Source organism: Gavia stellata, chromosome 2, assembly GCF_030936135.1.
Source record: "Gavia stellata isolate bGavSte3 chromosome 2, bGavSte3.hap2, whole genome shotgun sequence".
In the NCBI taxonomy this organism is placed as follows: Eukaryota; Metazoa; Chordata; class Aves; order Gaviiformes; family Gaviidae; genus Gavia; species Gavia stellata.
The window spans coordinates 52,131,872-52,153,354 of NC_082595.1; the positions used below are offsets into that span (position 1 = coordinate 52,131,872).

Sequence of the window (21,483 nt, forward strand, 5' to 3'; positions counted from 1 at the left end):
TGCTAAAATGATGTCATCAGCTTTTGACGTTTACAGATTTCTTTTGAATACTCTTAGATCCATCCTTCAGTGAATACTTTAGGCATATCTTTTAGAGAAGCAGAATTTATGATACGTGTTTTAATTACATTTACAGAATTTCTACTAATTTATCTAAGCCATGTTTTGGATTGCAAACTGTTGATTTTGTTAGGAGAATGCCAGTATTTGCAAAACTGAGGCTTCTTTAAAGCCTAAAAATTATTAGTTCCTCTCTGGTAAGTTGTAAAGAAGAGTATTTGTGAGAAAGTTAGTACTGTATCTCTAATGTTACCTTAATTGTTTTGATTCGGAGACATTTTAACAAGGGTCATAATTGGGATTTATTTTTGAAGCCAGAATAGTTTTGGAAAAAAACCTGCTTCAGTCTTTGGAGGAGACTTGAAGGTGGTCTAAAAAAATACAGGGGTTTTTTTGATAAAATAGACAAACTCTTCTTTAATAGTGTTCATAACACAGGTAAGAGCCATATTAAAGGTTTTGTTCTACGTCTACAACTGTAATCCATTTGTATACTGTGTGTTTGTGTGTCTGCTTGTTACATATGTGCACTCACAAATGCATGCATACACACACATACATACATAAAGGCTCCAATATATCAGAACTATCTACCAGTAATTTTTAATTGTGTGTTCGTTAATGCAATTTGGTTTGTGTTTGACAGCTGATTGCCCAGATAGAAGAGGCAACTCTGGAAACAGAAGGACTTCTTAGAATACCAGGAGTTGCAACAAGAGTAAAGGTAAAACATTGCACAAACTCTCAACATCCCCCAAAACTTACCTGTGTTTGCTGATTTGATTTTGTTATACAAATGTATTTTAAGACCAGGTTGTTATGAGAATCTTCAAAAACGGAAAGGAAAATCTCTTTATAAAGAAAACTGAGTTACATTAGCCAGAAAGCTGGTGGTCTCATTCAGTATAGTTTTGGGGAGAAGACTGGAGTTCAAGTTTGAAGGAGAGTCAGGGCTACATTTCAAATTCAGTTGTGCCAAAATCTCATTAATTCTTGACACAAGCTTTCCAGCCTTTTGCCTTTTCCCTGAACCAGCTTAATCATCTGAACAGTTCATACATAGTCTTTCTACCCCAAGAGGAAGCTTTTCTCTGGTATTGTGAGCCTATTTTAATAGCTAGACTTAACCTGTGTTATAGGGCAAGGCAACCAGCATGCACTGAAGAACCTCTCACATTTAGTTTTATGAACAGCAATATAACTGCTTTGCTCACTAAGTGCAATCTTGTTAGGCACGTCCGTGCACACCGACACTTCGCAGAGTGAGTGCCAATTACATGCAGGCTCTTCCCCAGTATTTGCCTTAATGGAGGAAACTAAATACACAGTATGATTCATGCCAAGAATCAATGTGTTAAAAAGATGGTCTGAACTGGCCTTAAATTCGAAACGGAAAGAACCATTGAAGTGGATTCAGCTGTCTGAAGACGTCTGCCAGCCTCTGTCGTGTAGAACTTGGTACACCAGCTGGTTCATTGGAAACAACTGAAAGAAGGGAATATTATGGAAATAGGCTTTGTTTATTTACCAGTAACTAAGATACGGGTTTTTTTACGATTTTCCTCCATTCTTTATTTTCCACTTTTCATCAGTTCTGCACACTAGAATGATTTCAGAGTGATTTTCTGTATTTGTTTATTCTTTGATTTTATCAGTTTAATACAATTTCCCAGGCAGAGGATCATTCACTATTTGACTTTCATTAATTTTTTGCCTGTTTATTTGCCGGAGCTGCTGCTTTGATTTAAGCAGTTGTTTTGTTAGCAAAGATGTTAAGTTCCTTCACTTATTCAAATGGAAAACTTTATAGAAAAACAAAGAATTTGGCATACTAAAGGACTGATGTTTTCTCTTAATTGTCTTAAACTTTTTTCTCCTGTAGAAAAAGAAAATATTTTCCTCCTTATGTAGTTTTATAGAAGGGCACAGATAATCTCAAGAAAAAACATTTTGCTATCTTATTCTATAGATTTTAGAGGAGGTATTAAAAAATTGCATTGCATATCTATAATACCCCGTAGTTAAATACATTTACTTTAAAATCTAAGCATTGGCCCATTAGGATGTAAAGCTGACATTTTTGCTCTTGCCTCTCAGAAAAAGCAATTCATTTTATTTAGTTGTTTGATACTGCATTTGCCACAGTAATTTGGTCTGAATGAGGATGGATGAGCTGATGAGACTCAGAGGGAGAATTGTCATCTTTGTTTCTAAAGCTTGCTTTCATTGATGAGCAGGAAATCATACCCACTTGACTTTAGACATCTGAGTTAGGAACTTAGCACTTTTGAACTCCTTACGTAATCAGTGGAGACAGAAGATCTGTCTGGAGGACAGTTGAGAATATCCAACTTTTATGTCAACCTAAGTGTACACATTTTCTTTGGAAATAGATCCATTTTCTATTCGGACAATGTTAAATTTAATGAGAACAGTATCTTAAAAATGTATCTAATATCCTCTATCCAAAGTACCCTTCTTGTCCAGATAAATAACTAAGGCCATATTTTTCCATAGCAGTTTCCCTCACTTCATCTCGCATACTTTACAAAACAAGCCAGTGTCTCTGTCCTCATTTTCTGTCTGGAAGAACTGAGGCAAGAAGAAGGGAGGGACTTGAGAGGTGTCTCAGGGCCACTGGCCCTATACTGATGCCACTTCCCACTCTGCCAGACTGGGAAATAAATGAAGTTGGTGGAAGGCTGGGAGTGGTGCTTAATGGGAGACTAAGAAGGACTCAGTCTTTGCAGCGTGTTCCCATTCGTCCATCTCTGGAAACCTAGTAATAGCACTGCTGTGGGAGCAAGGCAGGTATATGGTAATGTCCGCTGCCAACAGTATCCTGCCCTTTCTCAGCCCCAGATTTACGAGGTATCACTGAGACTTTCAGTGCTGTTTATTCTGTTGCATAACCTCATGTTTTGCAGTACAGTCCCCTTCCTTAGAGGGCATGTTTGACATCCAGTGCTAGGCAAAGCTGTATGTGGCCAGCGGCATGGAGTTTCCTCTAGATGGCAAGACATCCAGCTATTCAGTCACACAAATCCTCTCCCTGTTTTTCAAAAAGAGAACCAGCCTCCCCTTAGTGTATGTTTTGGTAGGAAACTGTGTGTCAACACCCGTAATTGCCATATTTGTTTATGAAAATGACCAGGCATGCATTACAGCAACACCTTTTGGTAGTAGTTTCAGAACTGCTATGTACGTCAGCCACATCTTAATATTTTGGGGGAGGGGAAGTCATTACCCTTACGTGAATGAATATGATATCTGGTTCTTACAGTATATTCCATATGGCCCTGAGGCAGGCCCATGGGATTTCTTTGTATATGATTTGGCCGTCTGCTGCCTATTACTATGTGTTTGCTTTCAGTGCTTCTGATCCCCAAATTATCTTTTTGTAGCAAAAGATCAGCGGCAGCTGGAGTTAAGTGGTATTTCAGATGTCCCTTCCCGCCCCCCCCCTTTCAAAGTCTGGGAAGTATTGCTGTGTGTATAACGCGTGACTTCCAGCAGCCAAGTGTTACTGACGCTCTTTGTATCTACTGCCTTTCAGAGTCTTTGCCAAGAACTGGAAGCAAAATTTTATGAAGGGACTTTCAACTGGGAAAATGTAAAGCAACATGATGCAGCAAGTCTTTTAAAACTCTTCATCCGTGAACTGCCTCAGCCACTCCTCACTGTAGAATATCTCAAAGCTTTCCAAGATGTACAGAGTGAGTAGTGTCCTTTCTGTCTCAGCTGCGAAGAATTGATACCAATGTAGAGAAGTGCTTCTTTGCTGTAGTGGTATTTTCGGTAATAATATGTGAAACTGAAAAACAAATTGAATAACAGCAATATGACTTCTTCTGAGAAAAACTGGGCATATTTTTGCTAATGTACAAATAACATTTTTCATGGAACATCCATTTTATTAGTTTACATATAAAATGAAGGCACACTGCCACTTTCTGGTAAGATGTTTCTGATAGTCATTAGGGGATATAGATGGGTTATAAGGAAATTGTGTATGATGGTATCAGTTTATAAACAATATTTGCTTCAAAAGAAAACAACAGCAAAGATATAATAGTTCTGCAGAAAATCTAACATGGGAATTTATACTGTTTAGGGTATTTCATCCATTTACAATAGGAAAAGTTAGAGCAGAACAGTCAGAACTGTTGATCATCCCTGGTCCCTTGAGATCAGGAAGTTCCTGTGAAAATGTCCTCCTTGCCAACTGGTCACCAAAACAGCAAACATACCAGCTGTAATTGAAAGGCAGCAGCTTGGTGATAGTTAATCAGAAGTGAGAACCCATATACATTAACTCCCCAGCCGACACAGGAATGCAAGTTTCAGAAAAATGTATTCCCTCTTGTCTGCAGGCAGAGTGATGGCTCATTTCTAAGGGACACTTTCAGGGAATTCCCATGGACAGGCAGACAGATGAATATTCTTAAAAACTGTGGGCTGTGTCAGTCTCCGGGTTGTGAGCTGCCTTTCAAGGCCATTAAGTTGGTGGGAGTAGGGGGTTGGTGCTTAGGCCTGCTACATAGTGGTGTTGATTTTGCAGTACTGAGTGGCAAGTTAAAGCTGGCCAGAATGCTTTCAAATGGTGCTGGCAGCAAACAGCTCCTCAAGGTTGTTCCACTTACTGGATACTGGTTGGAGCCAGGAGCATTTCTGCTTGCCGCTCCTGAGCTGTCTGAAGGCTTATGTGGTTTTACTTATCCAGAAAATACTCAGGTGCCAGGATCCAAAACACTTTCTACATTGAGTCAAAGGATTTGATGCGAAACAGACATAGCACTTCATAGCCTCCCATTGTTTAAATTGTCTGCCTGTCTTGTTGGTTACGTGTAATAAGATTAGGTGTTAGCCATCTTTGTTAAAATATTCGGTGGTTTTCATGATACTGTGACTAAGTAGTGTGGTTAGAATTAAATATTTGAACAACTTAATGTAAACAATTTAATTTGTTAATTTAAGTAACTTAACTAAAATTCAGTTGTTATTTAGGTGAACAGACAGAAAACCTTGATTTATGTAACGAATTTTAATTGTTTTGCAATTGTATTTTTGCTTACTTTCCTAGGAAAAGATTGATTCTCATTGCTTTTTGAGCATTGTGCCATGGTGTTTTGGAACTAAATTTAAGCCTTACTTTTAATGTATGTCTTTCTAGAGCAGGTGGATACACTGTTATCACTACTTGCATGTTTTAAATGGCTATGTAATTTGTCACTCATTTGTTCAGATCCTTAATTTTTATTATGGTAGAAAGTAGTCAGCAAGAGATTTTTTTATTTCATCGATGAACTTTTTTTTGGTGGTTATCTCCCAAACTAATTTGGATGAAATGTATTTGAAATAGCAGTTCAGTTGGAATCCCAGCAGGATGCATGAGAACAGCTCTGTTGAATTTTGAAATACTGTGATACAACTATGTCAAGTACAGGTACCTCCTTCTTCACTTATTTTTATGTATGGCCTGATTCATTAGGAATCTGCTGCGAAGACTTGCCAGAGCACATCCTCTAAAGCGTGACAGGGGGAAGTTTATCACATGTGACAAATGTGGGAGAGTTAGGTCTTTCTGCTGCTCAACACTGACAGAACATAGGAGCTCTTCTAGGAGGTAGAGGAGGGTAGGGTTGCACTCATCCTGCATCTTGGGTGAATGACGCACCGCTGAGCAATTGGGTAAAAGGCAGAACCAACGTCACTTTTCTTTAATTGTAGCTTGCCACAATTGGTTTGGCACTCACTGCTGTAGATACGTGTTAAGCTTCTCTGCTCTTGGCTTTATCCTCACTGGTTTGCCATTGCAGCTGCTGCTGCTTATGTCGCTGGAGACCCGCCTTATTCAGCAACATGTGGTATTCATTCTGCGTGGGTGACTTGGGAGACCATGCAACTGTTAAAGCAGTCAGAGAAACTGTGAAAGCAGTTTTGAATATACCCTTTCATGTGTTGGGGCACAGGCTCAAAAAGGGAGGAACTGTTAGCTATTTCTTCTTGTAACATTGCAAAATAAAGAATCACAAGGCATCTAGAAAATGTTGCCAGAAGACTGCTGAGTCATACAGCAACTGAATCCTAAAAGAACATTTGGAAATGAGTATCAGAAAACAAGGATCTGCCAGTCCTTTGTCATACTGTGACAATTAGCCATGTGTATGCATTCAGCATTTTGCATGAGGTTTCCACTTTGTAATCATGCTTTTTGAAAAAGACAAATGACAATTTTAAAATACTGAGGTTCATGTGCTTCACTGGCAGATCTTCCAACGAAGAAACAGCAACTGCAAGCTTTGAATCTTTTGGTTCTCCTTCTACCTGAAGCAAACAGAGACACTCTGAAGGTTAGAATCGCTAATACTTTCTTCCTGCACAAATATTTTGTCTGTTTCTGTGAATCCACTGTAATGAACGCTGTTGTCTTTTAACATTCTTTTTTTCAGCTCAAAATAAATGCTGAAACTAGCGATTCTTTTTTCATATTTCACGGAACTTATGAAAAAAAAAAATCCTTAGGACCCTAATTCCTCCCAAATGACTTTTAAGAATGTGACTTGAAATTTTTCCAGAAGATTGCAATAATAATCTCCCAGTGAGCGACCTTTTCTCCTACAAGTTTTGTTCCTTTTTGCAGCAGCAGCAGTCATAATTTCCAATGCAAAAAATAAACAGTGTTAGAATACTATGGATGAGAGTTTGCTTTAATGAAATGGGTTTAGCTCTTCATTTTTATTCCCCGCTTTCCTCTGTGCTGTTTGTTTCTACTCTCAATAAGCTAGGAATTTACACTTCCTATTGGTATTTGCAGCATGTTACATGGAGTCTTCCAATTTGGGCTTGTCCTTCTGTAGCAAACCTATTCATCTTTTTCAGAATATGTTTACTATTAAAATTGCTACAATCGAAAATGAATTTGCAGGATTTGTGTAGGATGCATTTGTGTAGGATGTTACAGGTAAAATCCTACTAGGTCTTCCTGTTTAAACATTAATTTCTTTTTGAGTTTATTTACTGTGTGTAAGCAGTCAGGATGGCTCCTGATTTGAGTTACAAGTATCTGGAAGTGAATTAATTGAAGATTGTCAGTTTGTAACTGGCTACCTGTCATTCACAATGCAGTGGTTTACTCATGAATTGCTTACCCTACAGAACTAGCCATTCCATGTTGCCATAACCATGACAGCTGGCACTATTGTGTTCACTTTCAATTTAAGAAAAGCCAACAGTAATGTTTTCAAAAGCATCTGTGGGATGCTACTTGTGCATCTACGTAATGAGAGTTTTGAAAAAAAAAAAACTTGCCATGCAGGGCTTTGAAGTCACTTCAGTGGTTTTGAAAATGTTATCCACAAAAACAGTGAGAATGATTTATTTCATTACTTAAAGGAAACAAAACTTGCATTACAGTCCTGTGAACAAACATATCCACACTTCCTGTTGTTGATTGCATTTCATCTGTTTTTATTAGGAATAAAGAGCTTTTTCCAAAAATATGTAACATTGTGTTTCACTAACTTTTTCATGTGCAGAGTTGAGCTGTAAGTTCTGCTGTTATTTCAGGTACTGCTTGAATTCCTCCAAAGGGTAATTGATCATCGAGACAAAAATAAAATGACGTTAAAGAATGTTGCAATGGTGATGGCCCCAAACCTTTTCACGTTTCATGGGTTTGGCTCAAAGACTATTGAACAAAGCGAGTTTGTTATGGCAGCTGGAACAGCAAATGTCATGCGCTTTATGATTCAGTACCAAAAACTTCTCTGGACAGTAAGTGTATTCTTAAGGGGGGGGAGAGAGAACATGAATTTTGCAAAGAAAGCATCTGAACAAAGAAGTAATATGAAATTATTTCCATGATTTAGAGAAAGATCAGCCCCATCCAGCTGCGTTCTTGCTTGTAGGTAACTCTTACGGGAGTGAAACAGAATCATTACATCTTATTGTAGCATTAAGCTCTGATGGTCACAGTTTTAATAGTGTATGTACCATATGTGAACTCAAAAGTAAGTCCTTGGGTGATCTTTGGCCTATTAGTATGCATTGTTATGAGGAATTTATTCTTTTCTGCTTAGAGATATTAGCAGGAAACATGGTGTTTTAGTCCATTTCCCTTTTGGGCCAATCTTCATATTACATAAAACATGTTTTGATAAAACACGAAGTCGTGCCATGGTCTCAAGCAAAGCTCTAACTTAGACAGACTGGAGAAGTTTGGGCTTTGTTGTCCATCAGCAACTTTAAACAATTTTGACCTTTGCTGCATGTGAGGAGAAGTTACTAACACCGTTGTACAGACTAAGTGTTAAGTGAATTTTTTTGGCTGAGGAAAGTAAAGACACTTCATGATTCCACCTCTGTTCCCCTGAGAGCTTACTGGATGGAATATAACGTCACAGAGTATTTTTTAAATCGTTTTACAGCTTTATATTATTTGAATCTTTATTATTACTGGAAATAAATACTATCTTTTTGAGTTCTACCTGACAGATTAGTTACTTAAGGAAATTATGTAGATATTCATATTTACTATCTATATTCATCTAGATTCCTAAGTTTATTGTTAACCAAGTGAGAAAACAAAACACTGAAAGTCAGAAGAAGGAGAAAAAGGACAAAGCTATGAAGAAACTTCTGAAAAAGATGGCATATGACCGGGAAAAGCATGAGAAGCAGGAGAAGACCCCTAATGATGTAAGGAAACATACATCTGAAATACTTTATTAATAAGACTGTCATCTCTAGTGGATATAGCAGAGGGGATATCTACATTTATTAACTGAGAATTTCAACAGATAGCAAGTTAATATGGGTTCCATAGTCTATTACCAGCATGACACATTTAGAGGGTTGGGCTCTTTGTTTGTTTTCCCAGATTTTTCAAAATATTTCTGTTCTGAAAAATTACATCCCACAGGTTGTTTCAGGTTGGGCATCTGAAACAAAAGTGTGTTAGGTCTATATCTGTAGAGGGAGCAAGTGTGGTGACAACACTCAGTATCACTGTACCCACATTTAGATGCATTGCTGCCCAATGAAAGGCACAGCAGACCACGTGTTTACTTGAAAAATAAATATCTAGATTTCACTATTTGATATTTAATAGTGTTTGGAAATAAAGCTAGCATTTAATCCTACTACAGCAGTTCCCAAACCACTGAACTGTTTGCCTCAATAAATCTTTAACTATTCCTTGTAAAGTGGAGCATGCTAGAGCACGCACAATCTGCCCACCCCAAGAAACCCCAAAGGATGAAACAAATGTCAAAAAATTATGAACTGCTTCTTATGCAGCTATTGTCGAAGTATCTACTGCCAAGTTACTCTTGTGTATATAATCTACAGTTCAGTATCTCTGCATTAGGTAATTGACTTCTGCCAGACCCATCGGTGATGTCAAGGCATAAGTTTCAGTGTAACACCCTTCACATTCTTTACAATGAAAAAAAAAAATCCTGTGGCATTATAGTGTGAATTTTTCCTGTACTTTAGAAATATTTTAATTTAACTGTTCCCACTGACACAGAAACTTTTCAAAAATACATTTCATGTACCTTGAAATTTCTTATTACTTATGATTTCAATGAAGTTAGTAATTACAATTTTTTAAAGCTCATTAGCCTATACAGAATAGTATCTTAATTATAATGCATTCAAAAGACATGATTCCAAAGTTATCTTAAATACGTAAACAGGTAACGTAACACCAAATATGTGTATCTTGATAACATAATGGATACACATCAGATTTAGGTGGTGTGAAAATACTACCTTGTGGGTTGAACTCATATTGAAGATACCAGTGAATTAGAGACATCTTGTGGTAGCTTGTAAAAATACATTGGTCTGAATGGTCTGTGTTTTTCTTATCAAGTATGTGTATGGCAAACTGTTACAAAAAAGGGTTATTATATTCTAATAAAGGCATTTTTTTAAGCTATTAAACCAAAAAATAGAATATGGCAAATGAATATGCTGTAATATCCCTCAAAGCTGCCTAGTTTGATCTTGCAAGTATGCCATCTTTTTTTTTGGATGTGCAAATAGCTGGATCCTCTGGAAAACTGCATCCGATATCTGCTGGAGACATATATTTCAGTGTTCCTACTTCGTTTTGTATGCAGTATTTGACATATCTCTTAATGTCCAAAATTAATTAATTCCCCAGGCATCACTTTGCCTTACTTTCATATCCATCTCTATGAAGGAATCTGTACACAGAATGAGGACTTACATACAATTTAAAAATAAACCTAATTAAACACTGGCACTTATTTTATACTGTCTAATAAGAAAAGGATTCTTTGAATACAATTCAGTTGAGTTATGATGAGATGACACTTAATGCTGCCATCCCCTGTTCAACATAGAAATAACAGCAAATACACTGAAATAGGCAAATGCTGTTGCAACTTCAGGTATTGGATGTTTTTGTAATACAGTGCCGTTGGTCTTTTAGAGTAAAATATGCCTTTTTAATCCACTGGAGAGTTAGGGCTGAAGTCTCATGTAATACATTCTTATCCACATGTAAATGTAAAGTTACTATTCAAGAATTTTCTTTAAGCCCTAGAAATCTGTGGGGATTTCCTTCAAAATTAAATGGTACAGTTTTTCGCAAATCCTTCGTACTTATTTGAAGCATTTGGTAATTTGGGTGCCTGAGAACATATTACTCTTAAAATCGTATTCACAAATTGATAAGGCTTCATTGTGAATGACAATTTAATACATTTTTCCAAGTAAAAAATTGTCTCATTCTTTAAGGAAAATTTGTTGTGGTTTTTTTTTTCTCCAGTTTATACTGCCTGAATTTGAAATTGAGGTGATTTTCCTGTGCAGTTCCTGAACTGCATTTCACTATTAGATGGCAAGTGAGGCACCCAGGCTTGTGAATCACCACTCCAGTGAATACTGTTTGAAACTTTTGAGAGTTAATTATCTTGTGTTGCAGCTGAATAAAAACTAAGTAAAAGTTGCTATTTTCTACCACATGCTGTAGCACCCCACATGATAAAACATAGATGTACAGAGCTTGAGTCACTTCCATACTTTACAGAAGTACCTCAGTGTCTGCATTCTTAATGGCAGTCAGCTCATTTGGATAAAATTTCATCTTATTTCTGATGAGGCCTGTCTGTCAAACACATTTCCCCTTTTAAGACAGAGGTTAAATAGCATTTACTGCAAATTTTGGGCAAGATCTCTGTACAGTGCTGAGAGTGGTTAATATTAGAGGGCTCATGAGGGTTAATTGAGAGTGGTTAATACTAGAGGACTCATGAGGGTTAATTGCTTTTCAGGATACCTCTGCACACCTATGGCCTCAAGTCTGTGTTAGGGATTAAGTCTTTTTCTTGCTGTTGGGGTGCATAATGCTCTAGCCAGGCAAAGAAAGATGCCCTCAGGACTGGAAATTTACCTACTAGCATAGCCAGATTTATACCGTTCGTCATTGTATTCCTCTGTAAGCTGCAATTGTTCCAAAAAAAGGAGCAGTCATGTTAGCAGTACAATGCAGTGCTACTGGGCTTATCTAAGGCAGGTTAGAATAACCATTGTATTTCATAGCCATTCTGTTTGCATAACCCATTTGAATTTTCACAGTATAACGTTACTGACTCTTGCTGAATTTGTTATCCACTGCAATGCCAGATTATTTGCTAAAAAAATTGCTACCTGCTACATCATTTCTCATTGTACAGTTTTACAGTTGTTTGTCCCAAACTATGTGCAACACTTTGCAGTTCAAAGAGAACAGCTGTATCCCATTTCTTTCACACTTTGTCTCCCATGTAGCAAGATCCTTTTGAATTCTAGTTTTGTTCTTCATAATGCTAGTGCCCCATTCCTGCTTGATATCATTCACACATTTAATAAGTATATATCATATTCTGTCATCTGAGTCATTAGTGAAAATACTGCATAGTCACTTCTTTCCTCTCTTCATCTAGCCTGATGAATGTTTAAGTGTGTCATTCAAAATGGAACAGGAGAATCTGGAAGAGGCCCACCCCAGATCCTATAGCCAAGCAGCTGCCTTTTTTTTTGTGATACATAGATTCAAGTCCCTCTGAAAAGAAAGGGTTTGAAAGACCATGAGTACCTCACAGGTGACTGCTGTGCCTGCTACAGACTAAATGTTGTAGGCCAGTGTATTTTCCATCAACTGAGGACATATCTCTCTTCAGGTTTCTAAAGTGTGCATGTACCTAACTCAGCCAGAAGTTTCAGTATTGTAAACCTCATCCTGAGAGAACCTGTGAGGCAGGAGAGAGGACTCGCAAACTAGATAGTATAGGTGACCCACCCTTCAGCATATTGTCAGTCACCTTATAGGTACTTGGCTTATATGTTGTGATGTGGAGCCCTAACTTGGATGTTCTGAACTGTGCTGTGCAGAGAACAGGTCCTTCTGTGACTTTGCTCCTAGATGTTTTATGGCAACATTTTCTTTCCCCCCAGCTTGCACAGTGAATGGGCTAGGGGATGCCCAGTATCTGTTCTCTCTATTATTGGGCACCATGAACAAACTGTGCAGCTGAGCATGAGTTCTTCTGTAAATGCAGGTGGTGAAGGTGGCAAAATGCATTCATTAGCTGAGCTAATAATGATTCTGTCTAAATAAACAAAGTAATTATTCTGTTTGATCTGTGACCATAATGTTACAGCTCTGTGGACGTTCCTTATTCCTTCTCTAATATACTCAAAGCAGGCAGGTTTTTAAATCATTTATCACATGCCTGCTGTGTAGAGAAAAACTCCATTAAAATCAGCTGAGACAAATGATACAGAATTGCATACAAAAATGAAAACTAATTTAAATTTACCATGCTGAATTTTATGACAGACCAGTTAGGGACATCTGTAAATAACCATTTCATCCTTAAAAGTTTCCTTTCCTTTTGCCAGGATCCCAACAGTTTGGAAAGAAACAAAAGATTTTTAAGCAGGAATTAACTTCCTAGCAGATGGCTACAGCCATTGTTTCCATAGGTGGAGGCCTTAAAGAACAGATTTGACAAATTTAGGCATAAATGTAGGGAGTTGCTCTTTGAGATCCATTGCAACCTTACGAATCTTTGATTCCATGATTACTATGAAGCAAATTCTCAATTTGGTGATTCTTAATGCTTTAGACAGAAATGGTTATTATGTCTAGTATTTTTAAATCAATAAATAATAAGGCTGGATATAGAAGGATTGTTTAGTTAAAATTACTTACCATAGCTCATCACTTGTATAGTAATAAGCCTTTAGCTTTTTCAGGAAGCTGTGCTTCTTATTCTGCTCACATCTATACTTGGTTTATATTCGTTTAACTCCAGTGGTTTCAGAGAAGCTATTCTAGATTCACAGGTGCTCAGGTTTGTTCATTGATGGTGGAGGAAGAAAAGTTCAGCCTTACAATTGCAATAAATAGGGAGGGGAAAGAAGAGAATGAACTGTCATAATCAACCTTGACTACTGAGACTCTTACATTTCTTCTCCTATCAAAATGAGTACATTTGGGTAAATGGTAATGTAATACGAATAGAAAAATTACCTCAAGATTTCCAGGAACAGAAATTAGGACCTTATTCACAAATAAATTATGCCTTTTATAACTTCAAATGTCATGTACTGCAAGTTGAATAGAAAAACTGTCCTTTGGAGCCCTCCTTCTCTGTAACTAATATGATTGATATTCATCATCAAGGATTTTGGGGTTGAAATAAAATACAAATCCATTGTGTAGTCAGACCTGCAGGTTGACTAGCTGAATATATTCTGGAGAATAAAAAATAGGGAGCAAAAGCTGCAGTAGTGAATATCTGTTTTAAAAGGAAATGATATTTGAAAAGAGGAATCACTTAAAGTAGACTGACCCGTGAATACTTTGTGATTTCTTTTTTTGGCATGAAATTCAGATTAAATGGAACTGGAAAGGTTTCTTCTGGAAGTTTTAGCAGGGGGGTGGTGCAGGAGGGTTGCCTGGCTTTCATGCCTGCAGCAAGCCTTTTCCGTATCTGTCTCATATGCTTATCATACTGAAGTGTGTTCTTAATATAGCAGTAATTGTTACTGTTATTCTTAACATCTTTGAAAAATAATTAAACACTACTGTTCTTTTGCTCTGAAGTTCTCCCTGCTGTTAAAAAGGGATTTGAAGGCCTGATGTAATTTACTGAATTACTGTGTAGTTATCGTATTTCTGTAGCGAAGTGTAGTAGATAGTAGTTAAGCACAGAGCACTGTACTACGTTACTTATTCCATACTGTATTTTGAGAAGCTCATCAAAGCCAGCTGCTAGCAGCTTTGTTCCAACACTGTTATTGCTTTGTAGGCTGATGTTCCTCAGGGAGTGATACGGGTGCAAGCACCTCATCTTTCTAAAGTTTCCATGGCAATACAGCTGACAGAAGAACTGAAAGCCAGTGATATAGTAGCCAGGTTTCTCAGCCAGAAAAGGTACTAACACATTTTTGTTTTGTTATCATTTTGAGTGAAGTGACTTTTCATATATTGTATAAAAAAAAAAGTTATAAAATACTTTATGTCCAGGTGAGTTCATTAACTTTTCGGCCGAATTTAGCCATTAGAATACATGCTTGAGGAATTAACTTAATGCTCCTAATGTCATTAAAGCTCTTAAAGCCTTCAGGAATACATGAGTGCCATTAGTGAAAAATTAACTGCTATTTAATCTGATGGGTCAGGAATACTTTTATAATTTTCTGGGGAGAATATAGAAGGGAACTCCAAGAAAATAAGTCTAGGAAACAAAGGAATGAGGATAAGAGAAAGAAAATATTTTGTTAAAAAATGCATTTATATATAGCAGCAGTATAGGTATTGGGATATAAATATGTGCAAATGTCATGCATGTGCAGTGATTTAAAAGGAAAGCTACATTTGAGTCATCCAAATCCATTTAGAAAGGGAGAAGTTTCAATCAAGCTTCTACATATTTTACAAAGTAAGAAATCAGAATAGACATAGCAAAAACAAATATTTAACACACGTGTGCATCATATATAGCTATTCATGCGAAAGCAATAACATGGTACACTAGTTGAAATTAAGAAGCTGCTTTTTCCTAAATGCTGTTTTTAGAGGTTTACACTTTTGACAGAAAGTTATTTTCTGTCTGTGCCTTAGCATATATTATTACAATTAAGCAGTGAGAATAATAGAATCCCTTTGTAATACAGGCATTTTATTCTTCCACTGTCTTGGTTTTTATTCTTTTAGTTGCAGCAAAATTAAAACCATCAAGAATGTGGTTTCTCCCACCCAACCATAAGGCTTTTTCAGAAATATGAAGTGTTTGAGGGGAATACTTATTTTTGCAGCAGCAGTGAAAGAAAAATCAGAGGGTAATTATCAGACTACTTGCTAATAACAATGCAATTGTTTTCTAAACCCCACAGTTTTGTCACATCCATCTTATTTTACCTGTTCTATAGTGTATTGCTCACTTGCAGGACTATTCATTTGCACTAGCATGCAGGGGTATTCTTGTTCACTTACTGTATCAGTAAATGAGTATAAACATGAAAGGTTTATCACAGGTACACTGCTGATCTTAATTAGCATAATTTCTTCCAGACACGTCTAATTGGCCGGTGTACAACCTCTTTTGCAATATAGTCATTCATTGTATTTTGTTCCTGACAGTGGAAATGTCCAAACACTCAAGAAAGAAGAGGTCTTCCTTTATGAAATAGGAGGAAATATTGGTAAGAATGGCTTCTGAACAAATTCTTTTGCTAGAACAGGATTCCTTGCATGTTGTCCCTGGGCTTCACTGTGGTTGCATTTTTATTCATGTCCCTAGTTCTCCCTGACACTAAGGCAGACAGTTAACCTTGGGGAGAAGGAAAGCAGAGATGTTGGTATGATCATCATATTAGTAGTATCATATTATCTCTCCCAGAGGAAGACGGCAGCTGTAAGGGGTGTTCCTAGTGTGTATGTACAGTGAAGAAGCACAGAAAGGTTGGATAGGAAGGTGCTTGAAGTTCATCTTATTCATCTCTTTGTATTGAGGCATAATAAGTGCTCTGCATTTGAGCATTGCTTGCAGGTTCCTTTGGGGGAAAAAACACTCAACCAGAAAGATTGACCTAGTGATAAAATTTTCCAATGGTTAGTCTTTCCTGCTCTGTGTCTTCCAGACCCTCTTGATCAAAGCAAATAGCAGATCAGCAAGGTTAACGCCAAAGGATAATTTTGAACACAGTTCTGAAGTTTTATTTGATGAATGCAAAAGTATTTTTGCATTGGGAATCAGTTTCTAATCACAGTATTTTTCATATGCTCAGCAAAAAAAAAGAGAACTAGAAAACAGTATTGGATTGGACCTGCATTTACTTTTTTCTTATTAACTGTGACCTGTTAAACTTTATTTGAAGTTATAAAATTCCATGAATAGCCAGTACTTCTGTACTCTGGAAGTTCATGTCCTGTATGTAAATTGCTATTTCTAGCATTTTTCCTTTCTACCTAATCACTAATATATTTTTTTTTTTTTATGTGATCTTTGCCATTTCTCTCTCTCTGCCCGATGTGACTGGCTCACGTAGAGGGAGCCCAAAAGCACAAAGACTTCACAGGCTCATGATATACTCATATGCTTACACTTATGTTCATAATTGTAACACGCGCAATGCTGCGATCCTGTCCCCTAGCAGGTGGAGCTGCTGAAGTCTCCAGATGTTTTTTGAGTACTCAGTACACTATAGAGCTTCAGGGCACTTCGTGACCGGGACTGGATATACACATTGGCAAACCACTGTCCCTGTGCTCTCAGTGCTTGAACATGCTGCACTGTGTGGGGGAGAGGGCCTAGTTCAGCAGTGTGGGTGGTACAGGTCATGTAGGTTGGGATAAAAGTCCTAGAGGGAAGACAGGCTGCCACCTGGCAAGGACAGTAAGTGGAGAGGGAGCAGATGGAGATCGAGCCTGGTTGATCAGGGAGTCTTGCCTGCTCTGCACAGGGAGTCCAAAGAGCTGGTAGACAAACCTAGCTGCAGTGTCGCACCTCTGCTTACCTCCTGCTTCAGGAGCGTGTGTGCTGGAAACGTCTGGCTGGCACACAAGCCATGTACCCCAACCACTTGCACGGTGGAGTAGGAGAAAGGCTGTGATGTAGAGCTGCAAATGCATGAGATAATGCTTTGCCTGTGAGGGAGTGGGAAGAGTACACAGATCTTGATGGATCAGCATATGTTATTTTCAGTGTAGCTACTAGACATAAATTAATCGCTTGTAATGCACCAAGAACACTGTACTATTTTTCCCTCCTAGGACAGTAGCCATTACAAGTGCTATGCAGAACTGCTGACCAAGAGAAGCAGGATAGAGAGTAATGGCTTCTTAGAAAAGACAAACCTTGCTCAAACTTTCCATTTAAGAAGGGGAAAATAACCTGAAATTTTAATGAGCTTCTATGCAAATGTGAACTAAGTGTTTGGATTTAACCACAAGAGGACCAGGACATTGCTCCTTTTTTCCTAAACTTTCTCAGAGATAAGCTCCCATGTGCATGGTCTGTGTGAAGAATCTGACCTAGAACGTACCACAGAGGTGGCACAGCCCCTACTCTACTTCCTTCTTCCTCTGTTCCCTTCCTTCCCAAGACAGATGGGAAGGGTAAGAGCACTTCTAGGTTTTAGCTGTGTTGTCCTTTGTTTAATACCACAGAGAAGGCTTGAAAACCTAAATGGAATAAAACAGTGACAGGAACTTTGAAAGTTGTTTCCTTTCTTTTTTGGTACTGATGTAAGCACCCATCTCTTCTGTTTTTAGGAGAACGCTGCCTTGATGATGATACCTACATGAAGGACCTATACCAGCTCAACCCAAATGCTGAGTGGGTTATAAAACCTAAGCAGAGCTAAGCTCACAACTAATGGCAAAAGAACAACCTGTGGACTTAATTTGTAAGGCTGAATGTTTCAAAGGGATAGTGTGTCCTTTCAACATTCAACTGTGTTATATATATTAATAGAACCATATCCAGTTAAAAAAAAAGATGGAAACCCAACAATGATTACCAGTAGATTTTCAGTTTTACTCGCAGCAAAATTTTAGAGATAGCACAGTTTTCCCAGTCATATTTGAAATAAGTACCTTAAATATTTTAATGGCACTAATCTACCTCCCATCTGGTAGGTCTTGTTTCAGAAGAATTTATTTTTCAAACAGATGTTTAACCTCTTTATATTAGAGATCTACAATCTGTTTGTGTAGAATTGTGTGTTCATATAGGTCTTTACAGTCCTAGTACACTGGAGAACCCAATCCTGATCAGGACTTCTGAGTGGTACAGTATTAAAAATACCTAAAATCAGTCATATGAATTTCCCAAGCAATTGTGAAATTCACAGGAAAAAAATTCAATGCAATATATTTGTCTTTGGAAATTTTTTTCACTTCCTAGGTAAAGTTTGATGAAAACTATTTAAAAACAACTGTGAAAATGCTTTCTATGCAGCTTTTTTGCTAGATCTTTTAAATATTTTTTATTCTTATTCCAGTTGATTGTATTCTTGAGATTATTTAAAAAAAAAGAAAAGAGAAAGGACCATGTGACAAGGTGAGTCATTTTCAAAGCTCACCACTCTTGGCAGTGTCCTTTCTGGAATATTGTCATGCACTAGAAAGACTTCTAGTTTTTCCAGCAATGGTATGCAGCCATGTTACATACACTGGTTTCAGGTTTTTTTGACATCTGGTAGATTACATTTTGTGAACTGCCAAAACCTGCCAATTACTAGCACAACAAAAACTTTCAGGAAGAATAAAATAACTGTGGAGGGAAATTGTTGTCTAAATTTCATAGGTAGCAAACCACCAAACCTTTCACTCAAAATCAGTGTAAAGGTCTACTGTGGAGTTCACATAGGCTTTTTGGCTATTATCTACCATCAGCCATTATCTACCATCTGGACTACCCTAGACGAGGCTAGAAATCACATTCTGATTTTCCTTACGCTGATAGATGCTGTCTAAACCACTTCAGAAATTAATAGTCCAACAGTAAACTATTGTAAATCCTTCTCTTTGCAGGGAGGGACTGAAAGCTCCCGGTGGAATTCACTGATAATGAATTATAGACTGACATGGCTTGTTGCATGAAGAGCTGTGGACTGTAGTTCCAGAGCCCCAGTCCCACAGCGATGCTTTGGGCTCACTAACTTGTGTACTGCTTTACAATTAATTTGTAAACTAGCTCAGCCGTGCTTAAGTGCTCGCACCTGCGTGCTGACTACCTGAAATAACTACTGTGAAATTATATCCTTGGAATGAAATATTTTCTTTGAGTGCACACACAGAATTATATTGACCTCATAGGGAATATTCTACATACAATCAAGGACTGAATTACATTTTTTTAATGTGATCAAAGCTGATTAAAGGAATAAAGGGCCTTTCTGATGAGCTTTGGATATAGGCCCCAACTGTGTTGTTCCCAAAGTAACCACTGGAACTCTCCCTTTTATATGTAAGCAGTAAAACAGAATTCTAAAAGGTCATAGAAAAATTAGATACCTACTGATTAGTTATCCACAGCATACGAACAATTTTGGGGGTGTAAGTATTTATTGTTTTTTAAAGTCAAAGGCTGTCTTCATATGGAAAGGAAGCACTGAAGGGTTCTCAAAAGCAGGATGAGTAACATAGGAGATTGTTCTAATGTGACTGTACTGCCCTCAAAGCTCCATCTCCATGGGTGCCCCTGTGTGGTATAGCACTGTGCCACTGTGGGCAACCCCTGTAAGACAAATCACTTCCGTCAATAGAACAAACCACACTCCCCGTTCTTTAAATGTAAGGGGTAGAGTAGAAAACCAGTACAATGCTTAGGTAAATATTTATGAATCTAATGTAACAAATATAAGGGGGTTTTGTCATGTAATACAAAAATGATGTGTGTTTTCATAATACATTATAGTTCTGTAAAAGATTATTTGTTACTGGAACTCTAGATGTTATTTTAATCAGGAGCAAAGTGCAGATGATAGGAACAGCTGTACAGTTTAAGTATAAAATTACAACCGCCCTGTGGCTACGATCTCTTAAATAACTTTGTTTCTGGTGTAGTGCCATTATCTTTTTTAATTTAAAAAGCTCTTTTATAATTAAATGTTGTTTTTTCTGACTTCTTTTCTCACTTGAATTCTTATATTTGTATGTAAAACTTACACAATTGACACTAAGCGGTGATTATTTTTTAATTTCACACTTTGTAACATTATTTTATCTTTGTAGGTAGTTTGTAGTTTTGTGTATGAAAAGAGACATGGATAAGTTAGAGTCTTGCAACATGAATGCCGACTGGAAAAGGAAATACTGGCTAGCAGTTTAAAACTTTGCCTCAATCACAGCACACCTCGGCTAAATCCATAATATAACACTTACTGGGTATACGCGAGGGAACAGCAACCCTCTCATCATTTATTGAAAACACTGGCTCTTAATTCCTCATAATTAAAGAATTAAATTAGGGCACAAGGGGGAAGTCCAAAATGCATTCAGGTAGGCTGATAAGAATCTTTTATAATTAAGACGACAACATTGCTTGGGTTGCTTATTCAGGGAAATTTGGCAGCTGATCATTGTTTGACTGACAACTTGGGAAACACATCCACAGGGGTTTTTTCACCCAGCTGACAGATTAATTGATTTAACAATTAGTGTGCATCCCTGCTGCTCTGCCTGCACTGCAGGGCTGGGATGGGGGGAAGGAAGGAGTGGGGAAGCAGGCGGTGGCCCCTCGTACCGCTGCCTGGATGTTGTGGAGCACGTAAGGATGGTTTTGTGCTCAAAAATCATCCTCCAATGTATGTTTTGGGGTGGGGTGAGAGGGTCCATGATGCTTGCGTGGGGTGTTGATGCCTTTCTCGCACAGTCTGTCCTCTTCAAAGACCAAAGAGTTTGCACTCACTTTCCGTAGCCTCCTGTCCTTCCCTGCCTTGTGTGAAGCGCATGTGCCATCCCTGGATATCCCCGGGTGCTAAGAAGAAAGCTCTCATCCCATCCACCTGCCCCTCTGTGTGAGCAGCAGTGAGGCAGGCAGCAGCATGGCAGGTTGTTCTGGTGTGGCAGGTCAACAAGCAGCGCATGCGGGCATGCCGGTGAGGTTTCAGGAAGGTGGTGGGGAGGAGGAAGATGAATGGGTCTGGATGTGTTGGAAGCATTGGCTGAGTTTCCGTCAGGCCTTTCAGTATGTGGTGGCATGACTGGGAGGAATTCAAGGGGTGAGGAGATGCTTTTATCCAGTGAGCACCGACGGAGAAGGAAATGTTTGAGAAAGGCCTGCTTGAAACTTTCTCCAGCCCGTTATTTCTTTGTCAGATGTTCTTCTTAAAAGCAATGGAACTGTCCAATAAAATACACTCTTTTACTGAGTTAAATTGCAGCAGAAA

General features: G+C 37.9%; 1 protein-coding gene across 1 annotated transcript in view; it reads left to right on the forward strand.

Annotated features, from left to right (window-relative positions):
• Window positions 1-20,220, forward strand: part of ARHGAP18 (Rho GTPase activating protein 18) — a 69,209-nt gene extending 48,989 nt beyond the window's left edge. Inside the window, exons 8-15 of the mRNA XM_059833864.1 lie at window positions 707-784; window positions 3,617-3,776; window positions 6,331-6,413; window positions 7,630-7,836; window positions 8,614-8,760; window positions 14,394-14,518; window positions 15,728-15,789; window positions 17,861-20,220. Coding sequence (XP_059689847.1) covers window positions 707-784; window positions 3,617-3,776; window positions 6,331-6,413; window positions 7,630-7,836; window positions 8,614-8,760; window positions 14,394-14,518; window positions 15,728-15,789; window positions 17,861-17,952 — 954 coding nt within the window. The 3' untranslated portion in view covers window positions 17,953-20,220. The remainder of the gene's footprint in view (window positions 1-706; window positions 785-3,616; window positions 3,777-6,330; window positions 6,414-7,629; window positions 7,837-8,613; window positions 8,761-14,393; window positions 14,519-15,727; window positions 15,790-17,860) is intronic.
• The last annotated feature ends 1,263 nt before the right edge of the window (window positions 20,221-21,483 follow it).